Below are 16,766 nucleotides of genomic sequence, written 5' to 3'. Positions count from 1 at the left end.
CATTACAAACGTGGACGGTGCAAGGCCTGTGAACTCACTGTGGAACAAAAGGAGTTTACCCACTGTGGGAAACAATATTCACTACACCATCATACCAACTGCAACACACAAGACGTAAACTACATAATGAGATGCCCGTGCCAAAGTGTGTATGTGGGACACACAAAACAGAAGGTAGAGACACGCGTCTTACAGCACTGTCCCCGCATCCGTTGCAGGGTTCAGGGCGCACCGCTTGTTGGACACTACAGTGAAGAGAACCCTACTAGCAACGACATTGAAAGGTGGGTGCTAGAAAAGATAACGCCAAACCCCAGAGGGGGTTCAATGTCCGCCATCATGAACCTGCGTGAATGTAAGTGGATTCACTGACTTAACTCGGTTAATGGAGGCTTGAACGAACAGGAGGAGATCTCAAGACAGGCACCGCTGCTCAGCATCACGAATCGATCAGTGAGTGAGAGCATTTCACCATTGATACCTGCCCCCGACAGGAGATGCTGGCCCAGACGCTTGATTGATGACACTTAAGAACGCTCCATTTACTCTGCTGCTAATAGAGCGGTCTCAGGTCGCATCCCTGGCTGTCTATGACACTTAAGAATGTTCTACCCCTAGGGAGGGTGACAGAGAGATTTCGGGCTGTATTTACACTGCTGCTAATAGAGAGGCAATGGGCTGTGGCCCCAGTTGTGTATGACACAAAGGATGTTCCATCCAAAACGAGGCTGATCGAGAGATATCCGGCTGCAGCAACTGTATATGTATCTGAGATCTGTGTTTCGTCACTTGTAGCAGCACACCGGCACTTAAACACGTCCAGTTGAGTGTAAAGATCATCAATTTGTTATATGTGATTGAGACCAAGCATTACATTAATCAGTGTATCACTGATCACCGATTATTAGATCGTGGCCTATGAGAGTCTATACCTTTAATCAGTTTGTATATGTAACCACATGTGTTTGATAAAACGAAGCTTTTTACATTGCCTAAGGAAATAATGTACAGATGTTCAGCATTTAACGTTTTATGGTAGAAATGACCGTTTCGATGCAACACAATCCGTGTATTTTTGTCACAAATATATACACGAGAATGTTTCATTTTGCATCAATGTTAATCATTGTCTCCTAAATATGCATGTTTGCTCCGTGTAACTCTAACGGGCAGTGCACACACCAACTAGAGGGTTAAGCGAGTGCAGATTCCTCCGCACAACCTTCGTGATAGAACATTGATTTCTGCATTAGGTGTATTTCCACTATCCCTTTTACACCTTCAGTGCTATCATTTTTAGCGGATCCCCACCAGGTGGCAGCAACGCCCTGTACGTGCTCTGGAGCGCACGCACGCAGTGTACTTACAGCCAGCGTTAGACGGTTCCTCTGTCTTAACGCGCGGGAGACGGAGGGCGAGGGCTGCCCGTCGCGCTGGTTCATCTCCAGGAACACTCATTGTCCAGGTGCGAGAGGCCGTGAGAGGCATTAGATTAGTCATCAGTAACTTAGGATGACCCTTGTATGTTAGCTCATAGAGGTTTAACGTGCATTTCACGTTTACCCTGCAGTTTCAAAAGGCGATCTATGAGCCTTTGGACTTAATAGGAGGGCCTGGAGAGGAAGCACAGAGCCCCTTGGAGTCGCCCATCCATATTTACAAGGAAATTCACATGGAGCCCCGTGCACTTGGCGCCGGAGGTTAGTGGCTTTCTCTTTCTTTAACTAACTTTTTGAAACTCATTTAATTTTGATAGGCTGTAATTAGAGCCATCCTTTCGTTTACCATACAGGAATGACTTATCTGAGATAACCCTGAAGTGATTAAATCCATACCAGCACCAGATTGATACTACAGTACCACACAGGGCTGAAACCCCTCGACGGTGAGCAGCGATATTTGGTCTCTCCACCTCTCATTTATTTATTTTCCGTGCCAAACCACGCAATATATTAAAGTACCAACCCCATTTGTTTTCCTTACATAGGCTGCACAAAGACTCTTCCAGATAGTCCAGAGGAAGACCCCACTAAGACGGTTAAAATATCGCTTTTATTGAGGGGTCGAAACGTCGACGCTTTAATGACAAGTGTAGAGGATCACCCAGGATACTAGGCCAACAATCTGATAAATCGCACACTGGGTTTTGATTCCTTTCTCTTTATTATTTTTTTCACACTGTGTTCAAATATAATTTTTCTATGTAGTATATGTCGATTTATTTTGTGGAATGTCCTGTGATTTGTAAATATTTCAATGTATGTGCACTATGGAGTCCTTAATGTTAGTTCTAGAGAGCTATTCTGTGTGTATGTAAATATATTTATGACCATAAGCTGACGCTGATGTTTCACAAACAGATAAAAATACATCGTTGAAATATAAAACACGAGCTGTGCGTTCTTTGGTTTGGATATAATGTCCTGTTATCTCATTTATTGATTGTTCTCATCTATTTTTAGAGAGACATAAATTGTATACATTTCTTAGATTTGGAAGAGTGGCAGAACCACCTTTTCACATACATTAGTAACTCCCAGGTTCTGCACTAGACTGGGCTGCCCCATTGTTTTATATCGTGTCTGGTGGGTGGGCATGTTGTTTTGCATGTTGCATGTGATTTTGTGACGTGTGCATTGCCAGAGTTGTGAGTGGCATGGTTGTGGAGTTGAGGTGTGTGGGGGATTCATTTGGTACCTGCCAAGGGGCTGTGCATTTCCCTTGGTGTCATCCTGGTAGCGCTGGTTGGTGATGGACGGTCGGAGGATGAAGGAATCATGCACACTGGCTGGGTATATGGCGGCGACGTTGGAGGAGATTCCACGGTGTTCGGATGTTGCATGCACATTGATGTGAGACGTGTGCTTTCTGTTGCCGTGATTGTGTGCTGTGTCACCAGGGGGCACAGGTAGGACATGTGTGCTGTGGATTGCCCCCAACACACACGTGCGTGCATCCAGCTATGGCGCATGGTCCTTGCTTGGTCTCCAGTGGATCCTACGCATTGCGGTGGACGTATAGATACTGGGGTACCAGGCTGACGGTGGCATTCAGGACAGGTGTGAGGGACTCGGATTCGGCTGGCTGTGAGACTCCTCTGACTCTGGCGTGTGTTGGTTGGGGGGTACCAGAGGCCAACAGGTGCATCACAGCCAGCAGCTTTGTGTGGGGTGGGATGTTGGTTGTCCGCTGTGTTGGTGGTGGTCGGGATGCGTAGGATGGTTGTCCTTTTGAGCCTGTAGTGGGCAATGGCATCTTCTGGTGTTGAGTCTGTGAGGCTTGTGCATTTCCTGTGGATCCGCTGTCTTTGTCCGTGCTGCCTCTGTGGTGGTCCGGGGGGATTTCAGAGGGGGGTTGTGGTCCTGGGTGTGGTGACTTTGGGTGTTGTTGCCCTATTGGGGCTCTGGGCTGCATGTTCAGTTGCTCAGGGGCATCTGTTGTTCTTCATGTTTTGCTTTGGGCTGTTCTCCCTTGGCTGCTGCCAGTTGTCGTCCGACTTTGCACCAGGTCAGAGTAGGTGTTAGTTTCCTGCTGCTACCGTGCCTTATCGCATGTTTTGTGGTCTTTTCGCCGATATGGCTGGTCGTTGAGAATGCTGCGGAGTGGTGCTGTCTCTGCTTTTTGCACGGGAATGCCTACTCTGCATCTCATTAGCGATAGTTTCCGGGGGTCATCTGTGGCAATGTTTTTTGCGGCTGCTATCGCAGGTAAACTGGTGCTATGGGCTGTTTACACCAGCTTGTGAATGGGGTGATAAATTTATCGCAACTTTGGATGGGGTAAAGTGCCGTTAACTCGGCGATAGCTCCCTGAGAATATGGCCCTTTGTTGCATACTCTGCACCAGGGAAGCGCCTCCATGGGTGGAGCGTGGGTGCTCCTATGCAACATCCATGGATTTTGACTCATTACCAAATTTACAAGAACAGGTAAACCTGGGAATGTGCCACAACGATAGACCTCGCCAGAGCAGGCATAACACAGAGAAATATCTTTATTCCTCCTTGTTTTTTCCCCTTCCAAGTGTGCTGCATTCTGCAGCGCACATGGAAAGAGGATAAAGCCTTAGGGGATTGTTTCTGTGCAAGAAGGTGCCCCTTCCTGCATAAAAAGAATTTCTCATGCAACACAGACACCCTTGCCTAGAAGCAACAGTTACCTCATGTCCTCTTCCTGGCTTCTTGTGAGAAACAGGACGCAGGAAGCACAGGGGCTCTCTGCAGCTAATCACAACGCTGCAATGCAATGCAGCCTTGTGATTGGTCTGAGCACCATGACAGGGCGCTCAACCAGGGGCTGGAGGGTTGGAAATGTTCTCTAATCAGCCTGTAATGCAGCCTGCATCGAGAACAGGGAAGTGCGCATGACTGTTTTGGGCACCCGAGAGGGCCGTCCACAGAGTCATTGCGCACAAGAGTGTTCTACTACTTTTCCCCTGCTCTGCAGCCCGCCCCTTATGCATGCAACTGCAGCAAGAGGTCAAAATAAAATTATAATAACATTATATTATTATCATTTAATTTTTTCCTTTCTTTTGCTGCTTCCTGGCAGTGAGGTGACGCTCCGCCGCCTTCGCGGAGGAGCTGCCACTGGTGCCTGCGTTTGCGCTAGGCAGGCCATTGTGGGTCAGCGCATTGGAAAGGACAGGAATACGCCGCATTGCCTTAAATACAGCGCATTCCTGTCCTTACCCAGTGACGTAGCGCAGCGAGGTGACGTGCTTGGCTCTGCCACTCTTTCATGAATACAGCCCTATGAGTTTAGTCAATGCACACTTCAGATAATATTCCCTTTTCATACTAAGGCTTTGGGTTACTTCCCAAAATAATTATTTCTCACAAAATACGTTCGGAAGTCATTGCCTACAAACTGGCTGCATGCACCTCATCCTGCCTCCTCTCAGCACCTCCCTACCTGTGCTAGAGCAGGGACTCTCCCTGTATCCCATGTCACTAGGCAGTTGCCTACCACTTACCAGCCAAGGAGCTGAATAATTCTTACGAAGCATTGGCTAATCCAAGATAATTCTTCAACAAAGGGGGCCTGAACAAGATGCCCTCAGGATACTGGGTGAAAAATAATCATTTTATAGTATGAGTACTGGTTTAGAGTACATCAGATTTATGTGAAAGTCGTAGAGACCCAACATTACGTTTGAGTGCCCCCACCATGCTTGGGTAAAGCATATCTGGGGCGCCCCACATGTCCATGCATATGGAATCTCTTGCTTCTGAGGCACTGACGTGCTTGTGAGTATCTCTAGGTTTGCGATGTTGCAACTGGAACTCGTCTTTAAGCATAGGGAGTGATGTGCATTGATTATTGGATATTAATTGATGCATGGAGTGTATTCCTGCCCTCTCCGCACCTCCCACTCTAGCACTTTTGTTCATATTCATAATGGGATTACCGAGGGAGATGATTCAAAGCTTTATGGCATCAAATGCCCTCCCATACCTCTGGCAATACTTCTTTCAAGAGATACCCAGAATGGGACATCCATGGCTTGGGGCAATGGGTGGTATCTTTGATGTCCCAGTGGCAACGTGCAACCTTCTCATTCTGATCACCCTCAAGTGTCTTCAACACCATCTCCTTGCCTCATCCTTAACTAGGCCACAGTTGTAAAGTTTGTCACAGTTCTAGCAACTGAAAGATGCCCCTTACTTATTTAAGAGGCCCTGGGCATGTGTGGTGTGGAGCCCACTCACCAGTGTGTGGAGCTTCACATACATAAACGGCTCATAACTACTCGCGGCAGGAGATGCACCTGCTGCCAAGCAGCTATCAGCCGCCCTACAGTGAGCAGCTTCCAGTGTCCCTGGGCATGTGTGGTGTGGAGCCCACTTACCAGTGTGTGGAGCCTCATGCATGTAAACGGCTCATAACTGCTCACGGCAGGAGATACACCTGTCCCAAGAGGCTATCAGCTGTCCAACAGTGAGCGGCTTCCAGTGTCCCTGGGCATGTGTGGTGTGGAGCCCACTCACCAGTCTGTGGAGCCTCGCACACCTAAAGGACTCACAACTACTCACGGCAGGAGATACACCTGCTCCTACGAGGCTATCAGCCGTCCAACAGTGAGCAGCTTCCAGTGTCCCTGGGCAGGAGTGGTGTGTAGCCCACTCATCAGTGTGTGGAGCCTCACACACCTAATGGGCTGATAACTACTTGCAACAGGAGATACACCTGCTCCCAAGAGGCTACCAGCCGTCCAACGGTGAGCAGCTTCCAGTGTCCCTGGGCATGTGTGGTGTGGAGCTCACTCACCAGTGTGTGGAGCCTCAAACACCTAATGGACTCATAAATACTCGCGGCAGGAGATACACCTGCTCCCAAGAGGCTATCAGCTGTCCAACAGTGAGCGGCTTCCAGTGTCCCTGGGCATGTGTGGTATGGTGTGGAGCCACTCACCAGTGTGTGGAGCCCCACACATCTAATGGGCTCATAACTACTCATGGCAGGAGATACACCTGTTCCAAGAGGCTATCAGCCATCCAACAGTGAGCGGCTTCCAGTTTCCCTGGGCATGTGTGGTGTGGAGCCCACTCACCAGTGTGTGGAGGCTCATCCATGTAAAGGACTCATAACTACTCGCGACAGGGGATACACATATCCCAAGAGGCTATCAGCCGTCCAACAGTGAGCGGCTTCCAGTGTCCCTGGGCATGTGTGGTGTGGAGCCCACTCACCAGTGTGTGTACCTCACACACCTAATGGGCTCATAACTACTCGCGGCAGGAGAAAAACCTGTCCCAAGAGGCTATCAGCCGTCCAACAGTGAGCGGCTTCCAGTGTCCCTGGGCATGTGTGGTGTGGTGTAGAGCCCACTCACCAGTGTGTGGAGCCTCATCCACGTAAAGGACTCATAACTACTCGCGGCAGGGGATACACCTGTCCCAAGAGGCTATCAGCTGTCCAAGAGTGAGCAACTTCCAGTGTCCCTGGGCATGTGTGGTGTGGTGTGGAGCCCACTCACCAGTTTGTGGAGACTCACACACCTAATGGGCTCATAACTACTCGCAGCAGGTGATACACCTGTTCCAAGAGGCTATCAGCCGTCCAACAGTGAGCGGCTTCCAGTGTCCCTGGGCATGTGTGGTGTGGAGCCCACTCACCAGTGTGTGGAGCCTCATCAACCTAAAGGACTCATAACTACAAGCGGCAGGAGATAAACCTGCTCCCAAGAGGCTATCAGCTGTCCAACAGTGAGCAATTTCCAGTGTCCCTGGGCATGTGTGGTGTGGTGTGGAGCCCACTCACCAGTGTGTGGAGCCTCACACACCTAATGGGCTCATAACTACTCGTGGCAGGAGATACACCTGTTCCAAGAGGCTATCAGCCGTCCAACAGTGAGCGGCATCCAGTGTCCCTGGGCATGTGTGGTGTGTAGCCCACTCATCAGTGTGTGGAGCCTCACACACCTAATGGGCTCATAACTACTCACAACAGGAGATACACCTGCTCCCAAGAGGCTATCAGCCGTCCAACAGTGAGCAGCTTCCAGTGTCCCTGCGCATGTGTGGTGTGGAGCCTCGCACATCTAAGTGGCTCATAACTACTCGCGGCAGGAGATACACCTGCTCCCAAGAGGCTATCAGCCGTCCAACAGTGAGCGGATTCCAGTGTCCCTGCGCATGTGTGGTGTGGAGCCTCGCACACCTAATGGGCTCATAACTACTCGCGGCAGGAGATACACCTGCTCCCAAGAGGCTATCAGCCGTCCAACAGTGAGCGGCTTCCAGTGTCCCTGGGAATGTGGTGTAGTGTGAAGTCCACTCACCAGGGTGTGGAGCCTCATGCACATAAACGGCTCATAACTACTTGGGGCAGGAGATACACCTGCTCCCAAGAGGCTATCAGCCGTCCAATAGTGAGCGGCTTCCAGTGTCCCAGGGCATGTGTGGTTTGGAGCCCACTCACCAGTGTGTGGAGCCTCACACACCTATTGGGCTCATAACTACTCGCGATAGGAGATACACATGCTCCCAAGAGGCTATCAGCCGTCCAACAGTGAGCGGCTTCCAGTGTCCCTGGGCATGTGTGGTGTGGAGCCCAGTCACCAGTGTGTGCACCTCACACACCTAATGGGCTCATAACTACTCACGGCAGGAGAAAAACCTGTCCCAAGAGGCTATCAGCCGTCCAACAGTGAGCGGCTTCCAGTGTCCCTGGGCATGTGTGGTGTGGAGCCCACTCACCAGTGTGTGGAGCCTCACACACCTAAGGGGCTCATAACTACTCGCGGCAGGAGATAGACCTGCTCCCAAGAGGCTATCAACCGTCCTACAGTGAGCGACTTCCAGTGTCCCTGGGCATGTGGTGTAGTGTGGAGCCCACTCACCAGTGTGTGAAACCTCATGCACATAAACGGCTCATAACTACTCGCGGCAGGAGATACACCTGCTCCCAAGAGGCTATCAGCTGTCCAACAGTGAGCAACTTCCAGTGTCCCTGGGCATGTGTGGTGTGGTGTGGAACCCACTCACCAGTGTGTGGAGCCTCACACACCTAATGGGCTCATAACTACTCACAGAAGGAGATACACCTGCTCCCAAGAGGCTATCAGCCGTCCAACAGTGAACGGCTTCCAGTTTCCCTGGGCATGTGTGGTGTGGTGTGGAGCCCACTCACCAGCGTGTGGAGCCTCAAAAACCTAATGGACTCATAACTACTCGCAGCAGGAGATACACCTGTCCCAAGAGGCTATCAGCCGTCCAACAGTGAGCGGCTTCCAGTGTCCCTGGGCATGTGTGGTGTGGAGCCCACTCACCAGTGTGTGGAGCCTCAAACACCTAATGGACTCATAACTACTCACAACAGGAGATACACCTGTCCCAAGAGGCTTTCAGCCGTCTAACAGTGAGTGGCTTCCAGTGTCCCTGGGCATGTGTGGTGTGGAGCCCACTCACCAGTGTGTGGAGCCTCATCAACCTAAAGGACTCATAACTACAAGCGGCAGGAGATACACCTGCTCCCAAGAGGCTATCAGCCGTCCAACAGCGAGCGGCATCCAGTGTCCCTGGGCATGTGTGGTGTGTAGGCCACTCATCAGTGTGTGGAGCCTCACACACCTAATGGGCTCATAACTACTCGCGGCATGAGATACACCTGCTCCCAAGAGGCTATCAGCCATCCAACAGTGAGCGGCTTCCAGTGTCCCTGGGCATGTGTGGTGTGGTGTAGAGCCCACTCACCAGTGTGTGGAGCCTCATCCACGTAAAGGACTCATAACTACTCGCGGCAGGGGATACACCTGTCCCAAGAGGCTATCAGCTGTCCAAGAGTGAGCAACTTCCAGTGTCCCTGGGCATGTGTGGTGTGGTGTGGAGCCCACCCACCAGTTTGTGGAGACTCACACACCTAATGGGCTCATAACTACTCGCGGCAGGAGATACACCTGTTCCAAGAGGCTATCAGCCGTCCAACAGTGAGCGGCTTCCAGTGTCCCTGGGTATGTGTGGTGTAGAGCCCACTCACCAGTGTGTGGAGCCTCACACACCTATTTAGCTCATAACTATTCGCGACAGGAGATACACCTGCTCCCAAGAGGCTATCAGCCGTCCAACAGTGAACGGCTTCCAGTTTCTCATGGCATGTGTGGTGTGGTGTGGAGCCCACTCACCAGTGTGTGGAGCCTCAAAAACCTAATGGACTCATAACTACTCGCAGCAGGAGATACACCTGTCCCAAGAGGCTATCAGCCGTCCAACAGTGAGCGGCTTCCAGTGTCCCTGGGCATGTGTGGTGTGGAGCCTACTCACCAGTGTGTGGAGCCTCAAACACCTAATGGACTCATAACTACTCGCAATAGGAGATACACCTGTCCCAAGAGGCTATCAGCCGTCTAACAGTGAGTGGCTTCCAGTGTCCCTGGGCATGTGTGGTGTGTAGGCCACTCATTAGTGTGTGACCTAATGGGCTCATAACTACTCACGACAGGAGATACACCTGCTCCCAAGAGGCTATCAGCCATCCAACAGTCAGCGGCTTCCAGTGTCCCTGGGCATGTGTGGTGTGGAGTCCACTCACCAGTGTGTGGAGCCTCGCACACATAATGGGCTCATAACTACTCACGGCAGGAGATACACCTGCTCCCAAGAGGCTATCAGCCGTCCAACAGTGAGCGGCTTCCAGTGTCCCTGGGCATGTGGTGTAGTGTGGAGCCCACTCACCAGTGTGTGGAGCCTCATGCACATAAACGGCTCATAACTACTCGCGGCAGGAGATACACCTGCTCCCAAGAGGCTATCAGCTGTCCAACATTGAGCGGCTTCCAGTTATCCTGGTCATGTGTGGTGTGGAGCCCACTCACCAGTGTGTGGAGCCTCACTCACCTATTGGGCTCATAACTACTTGCGAAAGGAGATACACTGGCTCCCAAGAGGCTATCAGCCGTCCAACAGTGAGCGACTTCCAGTGTCCCTGGGCATGTGTGGTGTGGTGTGGAGCCCACTCACCAGTGTGTGGAGCCTCACACACCTAATGGGCTCATAACTACTCGCGGCAGGAGATACACCTGCTCCCAAGAGGCTTTCAACCGTCCAACAGTGAGCGGCTTCCAGTGTCCTTGGGCATGTGTGGTGTGGAGCCCACTCACCAGTGTGTGGAGCCTCATCCACGTAAAGGACTCATAACGACTTGCAGCAGGTTATGCACCTGCTCCCAAGAGGCTATCAGCCGTCCAACAGCGAGCGGCATCCAGTGTCCCTGGGCATGTGTGGTGTGTAGGCCACTCATTAGTGTGTGACCTAATGGGCTCATAACTACTCACGACAGGAGATACACCTGCTCCCAAGAGGCTATCAGCCATCCAACAGTCAGCGGCTTCCAGTGTCCCTGGGCATGTGTGGTGTGGAGCCCACTCACCAGTGTGTGGAGCCTCGCACACATAATGGGCTCATAACTACTCACGGCAGGAGATACACCTGCTCCCAAGAGGCTATCAGCCGTCCAACAGTGAGCGGCTTCCAGTGTCCCTGGGCATGTGGTGTAGTGTGGAGCCCACTCACCAGTGTGTGGAGCCTCATGCACATAAACGGCTCATAACTACTCGCGGCAGGAGATACACCTGCTCCCAAGAGGCTATCAGCCGTCCAACATTGAGCGGCTTCCAGTTATCCTGGGCATGTGTGGTGTGGAGCCCACTCACCAGTGTGTGGAGCCTCACTCACCTATTGGGCTCATAACTACTTGCGAAAGGAGATACACCGGCTCCCAAGAGGCTATCAGCCGTCCAACAGTGAGCGGCTTCCAGTGTCCCTGGGCATGTGTGGTGTGGTGTGGAGCCCACTCACCAGTGTGTGGAGCCTCACACACCTAATGGGCTCATAACTACTCGCGGCAGGAGATACACCTGCTCCCAAGAGGCTTTCAACCGTCCAACAGTGAGCGGCTTCCAGTGTCCTTGGGCATGTGTGGTGTGGAGCCCACTCACCAGTGTGTGGAGCCTCACACACCTAATGGGCTCATAACTACTCGCGGCAGGAGATACACCTGCTCCTAAGAGGCTATCAGCCGTCCAACTGTGAGTGGCTTCCAGTGTCCCGGGCATGTGTGGTATGGTGTGGAGCCCACTCACTAGTGTGTGGAGCCTCACACACCTAATGGGCTCATTCCTACTCTCAGTAGGAGATACACCTGTCCAAAGAGGCTATCAGCCGTCCAACAGTCAGCGGCTTCCAGTGTCCCTGGGCATGTGTGGTGTGGAGCCCACTCACCAGTGTGTGGAGCCTCGCACACATAATGGGCTCATAACTACTCACGGCAGGAGATACACCTGCTCCCAAGAGGCTATCAGCCGTCCAACAGTGAGCGGCTTCCAGTGTCCCTGGGCATGTGGTGTAGTGTGGAGCCCACTCACCAGTGTGTGGAGCCTCATGCACATAAACGGCTCATAACTACTCGCGGCAGGAGATACACCTGCTCCCAAGAGGCTATCAGCCGTCCAACATTGAGCGGCTTCCAGTTATCCTGGGCATGTGTGGTGTGGAGCCCACTCACCAGTGTGTGGAGCCTCACTCACCTATTGGGCTCATAACTACTTGCGAAAGGAGATACACCGGCTCCCAAGAGGCTATCAGCCGTCCAACAGTGAGCGGCTTCCAGTGTCCCTGGGCATGTGTGGTGTGGTGTGGAGCCCACTCACCAGTGTGTGGAGCCTCACACACCTAATGGGCTCATAACTACTCGCGGCAGGAGATACACCTGCTCCCAAGAGGCTTGCAACCGTCCAACAGTGAGCGGCTTCCAGTGTCCTTGGGCATGTGTGGTGTGGAGCCCACTCACCAGTGTGTGGAGCCTCACACACCTAATGGGCTCATAACTACTCGCGGCAGGAGATACACCTGCTCCTAAGAGGCTATCAGCCGTCCAACTGTGAGTGGCTTCCAGTGTCCCGGGCATGTGTGGTATGGTGTGGAGCCCACTCACTAGTGTGTGGAGCCTCACACACCTAATGGGCTCATAACTACTCTCAGTAGGAGATACACCTGTCCAAAGAGGCTATCAGCCGTCCAACAGTGAGCGGCTTCCAGTGTCCCTGAGCATGTGTAGTGTGAAGCCCACTCACCAGTGTTTTGAGGCCTCGCACACCTAATGGGCTTATAACTACTCACGGCAGGAGATACACCTACTCCCAAGAGACTATCAGTGAGCGGCTCCCAGTGTCCCTCAGGTCTATCACCCAACAGGAGTAAGTTACGAACAGGTGCACTGGCACCCGTCTCGCCTTCAATACGCGTGAATGGTAGGACACCGACTCCCCCGACACCACAGGGCTCAATGACCTCCACTGGTGGACTCCGCAGAGTCCAGCACACACTGCAGCCTGAATGTACAGACACATCTCATGAGGGGCGGGGTCTGTTCTCACCTCCAGCAGCACATCCAAATGTGGAACACAAGCAGGGTAATCCTGTAAGGTCTCCAACAACCTCCATCCACACAGCAGAGGAGGCAGTAGTTGCTGTGTGGTACAGTGGTCTTGAACCTAACCGCTTGCTGTCGGATGTTGGTAGCAGCACTCACCCGTGCAGTTGAAGACCTCAATATCCAGGATGTTATGTGGTATCTCCACACGAAGGTCGGGCCTAAAAAAAATAGAGAAAACACTTAATACCTTAGGTACTTTTGAGTGACTCATAGGAGGAGTGCACTACATCACTTGCAGTTGGACGTTTATTAGTCCATTGATATAAAAGGGGCTCAAATGTCCAATAAAAAGGATTGTGTGGAAAGACAGAACTATTATGTGCTGAAGACCAACAATCGTGTGTATGGACAACTTCACATGAAGAAGAACCATCACATGTTCCTAGAAGTATCAGAGCAACAGACAGAACCATCATAGGAAAAAGAAGAACCATCACATGCACAGGCACAACAGTCACAGGAACAGCAAACCCCCAATATATGAATATACAAGCTTCACAGGAACATGAGCAGATACAACATGCACAGACACAATCACCACATGGACAGACATGACATCATATGAACTGGAACAACTGTGATTAACAGGAACCAACAACACCTGAAGAGGCACAGTCGTGACGTACATAGGACACACCCATTTATGAACAAGCACAGCCATCATATGACGGATACAACCATTACCTGAGTAAACCCAACCATCCTTTACACAAACACAACCATCATCTGAGCAGCAGCAGCCACCATGTGAACAGACACAGTCATCTTATGAACAGACACAACCATCATATGAACTAGAGCAACAATCAAATGCATGGACACAGCCCTCATATCAGCAGACACAAGCATCCTTTAGACAAACACAACCATCATCAGATTAGGAGCAACCACCATGTGACCAGACACAGTCATCTTATGAACAGACACAACCAACATATGAACTGGAGCAAACCATCAAATGCATGGACACAGCCCTCATATCAGCAGACACAAGCATCCTTTAGACAAACACAACCATCATCGGAGCAGGAGCAACCACCATGTGAACAGACACAGTCATCTTATGAACAGACACAACCAACATATGAACTGGAGCAAACCATCAAATGCATGGACACAACCCTCATATCAGCAGACACAAGCATCCTTTAGACAAACACAACCATCATCTGAGCAGGAGCAACCACCATGTGAACAGACACAGTCATCTTATGAAGTGGCACAACTATCATGTAAACATAAACATGAACAGTTACAACCACAGCATGCATACACATATTCAGCAGTTGAGTAGGCACAAATATATTGTTAACAGACACAACCACCATACAAACAGGATCAACTATCAGCTGAGCAGGAACAACCAAGAGATGGGCAGGTGCAAGCATCATATGAAGAACAACCACTGTTTGAACAGAAAATACTTTGTATGAACAGGATCAAACATTGCATGAACAGGAACCACCATGGCGTGAATACTGGAAACCATCTTACGAGCAGGCACCGCAATCATATAAACAGGTGCTTATGAAGAGAAACAACCATCAGATAAAAAGGAACAACATCTTATGAACATGCGCAGACACAACCATCGAATGAATAGGCCAAGGCACCATGTGATAATGAACAAGCATCTCATGAACAGACTAAACCATCATATGAACACAATACACCAAGAAGAACAGCCATCACAAACACAGATACAACCATCATAGAAACATGTACAATCATCATATGAACAGGAAAAACCGGTATATGAGCAGACAACCATCTGATGAGGAAACACAACCATCACTGGTGAAGAACAGCAGCCATATGAACAGAAAGCAATGCAAAGCCACAACCATCCTATGAGCAGACAGAATTACACAGATGATCCTCACATGGACAGACCCAGGAAAAGGCATAACCATCATATGACCTGGCACAACCATGAATACACAGACACAACACCACGTGAAGAGGAATACCCATCATATGCACAGGCACCAGTATCATATGAAGAGGAACAACCCTCAAATGAACAGATACAATCATAAAATAAACAAGCACAACATCATGAGATGAAGCACAAACATGGTGTGCACAGACCGAATCATATGAAAAGGAGCAGCCACTGCATGGACAGCCAAACCATCAACTAAAAGGAAATGACCATTATATGACAAGTACAACCATCACATGAACAGAAGCAGCCATCATATGAACCCGCACATCCACCAGGTGCACAGACACAACCACCATGGAATGTACACATGAACAGTAACAAGAATAACCATCATAAACACAGACGCAAACATCATACACACAGACACAACCATTACACACACAGATACAACTATCATTTGCAGAGAGATAGTCATTGTACGAGCAGAAACATCCATCATATGAAGTGGTACTATAGTAGGTGAACAAGCACAGCCAATGCAAGCCCAGATAGAGCCCTAAATACACAGGCAAAGACTTACACTGTCAGCTGGAGGATGGAATGGCCAGCCGCAGTCTTCAGATGCAAAGTATCACCCTCGTAGGCTCAGCCACAGCCACTAATTACCCCGGCACAAGCATTACGGGCAGATAGTGTTATTTTTGTGCTGTGTTGCACTAGGGGAGAAAGCAAACAGAAGGAGATGATGGACATGGCACTGAAGTTTTTCAGACACTCAACCCCAGTCAACGATCAGGGTTGAATCCATCATCGATCTTTACCTCACTTTGCCACCTCAGCTCGGACCCAGCTATATGCAAATCAGTCTTGACCCTGTGCCTCATGGGAACAGTCCAGCCCGAACTGCCTAGCCAGGTCTTCCCAAAAACGGAAACAAGCATCCTGGGACCGGTTTCTGGGTAACACCCCTCATTAGCCAGGCTAGCTTGAATCCAGTGGCAAGGTGAGCAAGGGAGCCACGTCTGGGCATACACTGCCAACCTAGGGCAAACAAAGCAAACACAAGATGATGGACGGAGTGCTGAAACTTTGCACTAGGGGATGAAAGCAGCGCACAGCCACATTTACAAAACATTTCCACCTTCTGCGGCCGTCATCCCTTGTGCTTGGGCAAGAACAAGCTGCCTCACACTGCTCACTTCTCACTCGTGGAGAAGATAGGCATGACATCATGCACGGTGAGCGCTTTAGGGGAAGGGATATCCTTTAGAGAGTCATTTTCTCTCTGGATTTCCCTTCTCTTTTTGAAACTCAGGAGCAGCAACATTGTCGAGGTGTCACTAGGGCTTGAAGTGGAAGCTTTTTCAATATTATATACAGGCCATAGTTGCTGCTTATTTATCTTATGCAATTAAGAACCATTGACAAAGCCAATAGTCCTGACTTGTAGGTATGATGTTACTTATTGTATCATGTATCGGGATGCAATGACCGAAGTAGCAAAATATAAGTCGGGCGGCACACTATGCTAAGCACATGTTTTTAGCTTGTGTATTAAGCCACGCCCTTAATTACATTGGCCACGCCCCTTTGAGAGACCCCCCAGTTTTTTCATCCCACTTAAAGCCCTGGTTGTAGTGTTACTTTACCTAGAGGCATATTACAATTAATGTGAAGGCGTGCACACATTCCACTTCCGTATCCGGGTTCTAATGCAATCACGCCAACCATGGCTCCTGTCTCCCTGTGTCTTTGTAGCTGAAAGCCATTTGCAGGGGTTTACTGTTTCTGGGTGCGCTGTCCCTGTGCAAGTGTGCCTGACGTTTCCTCAGTGCCCAGTGAACTCAGTGGTGGCTCTTGTTCTCTCTCTGTGGGATATTCCAGTTCCATTAGAGGTGCCTGAGAGGTTCTCCTGCCCCAGACCCCTGTTTCCTGCTTCCCTGACC

General features: G+C 50.4%; 1 protein-coding gene and 1 long non-coding RNA gene across 3 annotated transcripts in view; one reads left to right on the top strand and one right to left on the bottom strand.

Annotated features, from left to right (window-relative positions):
- LOC146822570 (NXPE family member 2-like) overlaps positions 1-16,766 on the bottom strand; it is a 587,680-nt gene that overhangs the window by 155,171 nt on the left and 415,743 nt on the right. For both annotated transcript variants that reach the window (XM_085613679.1, XM_085613678.1), the window contains exon 4: positions 13,029-13,090. In XM_085613679.1, the coding sequence (XP_085469805.1) occupies positions 13,029-13,090 (62 nt within the window). The remainder of the gene's footprint in view (positions 1-13,028; positions 13,091-16,766) is intronic.
- Positions 1,467-2,118, top strand: LOC146822571 (uncharacterized). The gene is made up of 3 exons (XR_014963331.1): positions 1,467-1,700; positions 1,793-1,885; positions 1,988-2,118. It is a non-coding gene; the product is annotated as an uncharacterized LOC146822571 (long non-coding RNA).

Source organism: Triturus cristatus, chromosome 6 (assembly GCF_964204655.1).
Source record: "Triturus cristatus chromosome 6, aTriCri1.1, whole genome shotgun sequence".
Classification (NCBI taxonomy): Eukaryota; Metazoa; Chordata; class Amphibia; order Caudata; family Salamandridae; genus Triturus; species Triturus cristatus.
The sequence above is the reverse complement of the archived record's forward strand: the minus strand, read 5'-3'. Positions and strand labels throughout refer to the sequence as shown.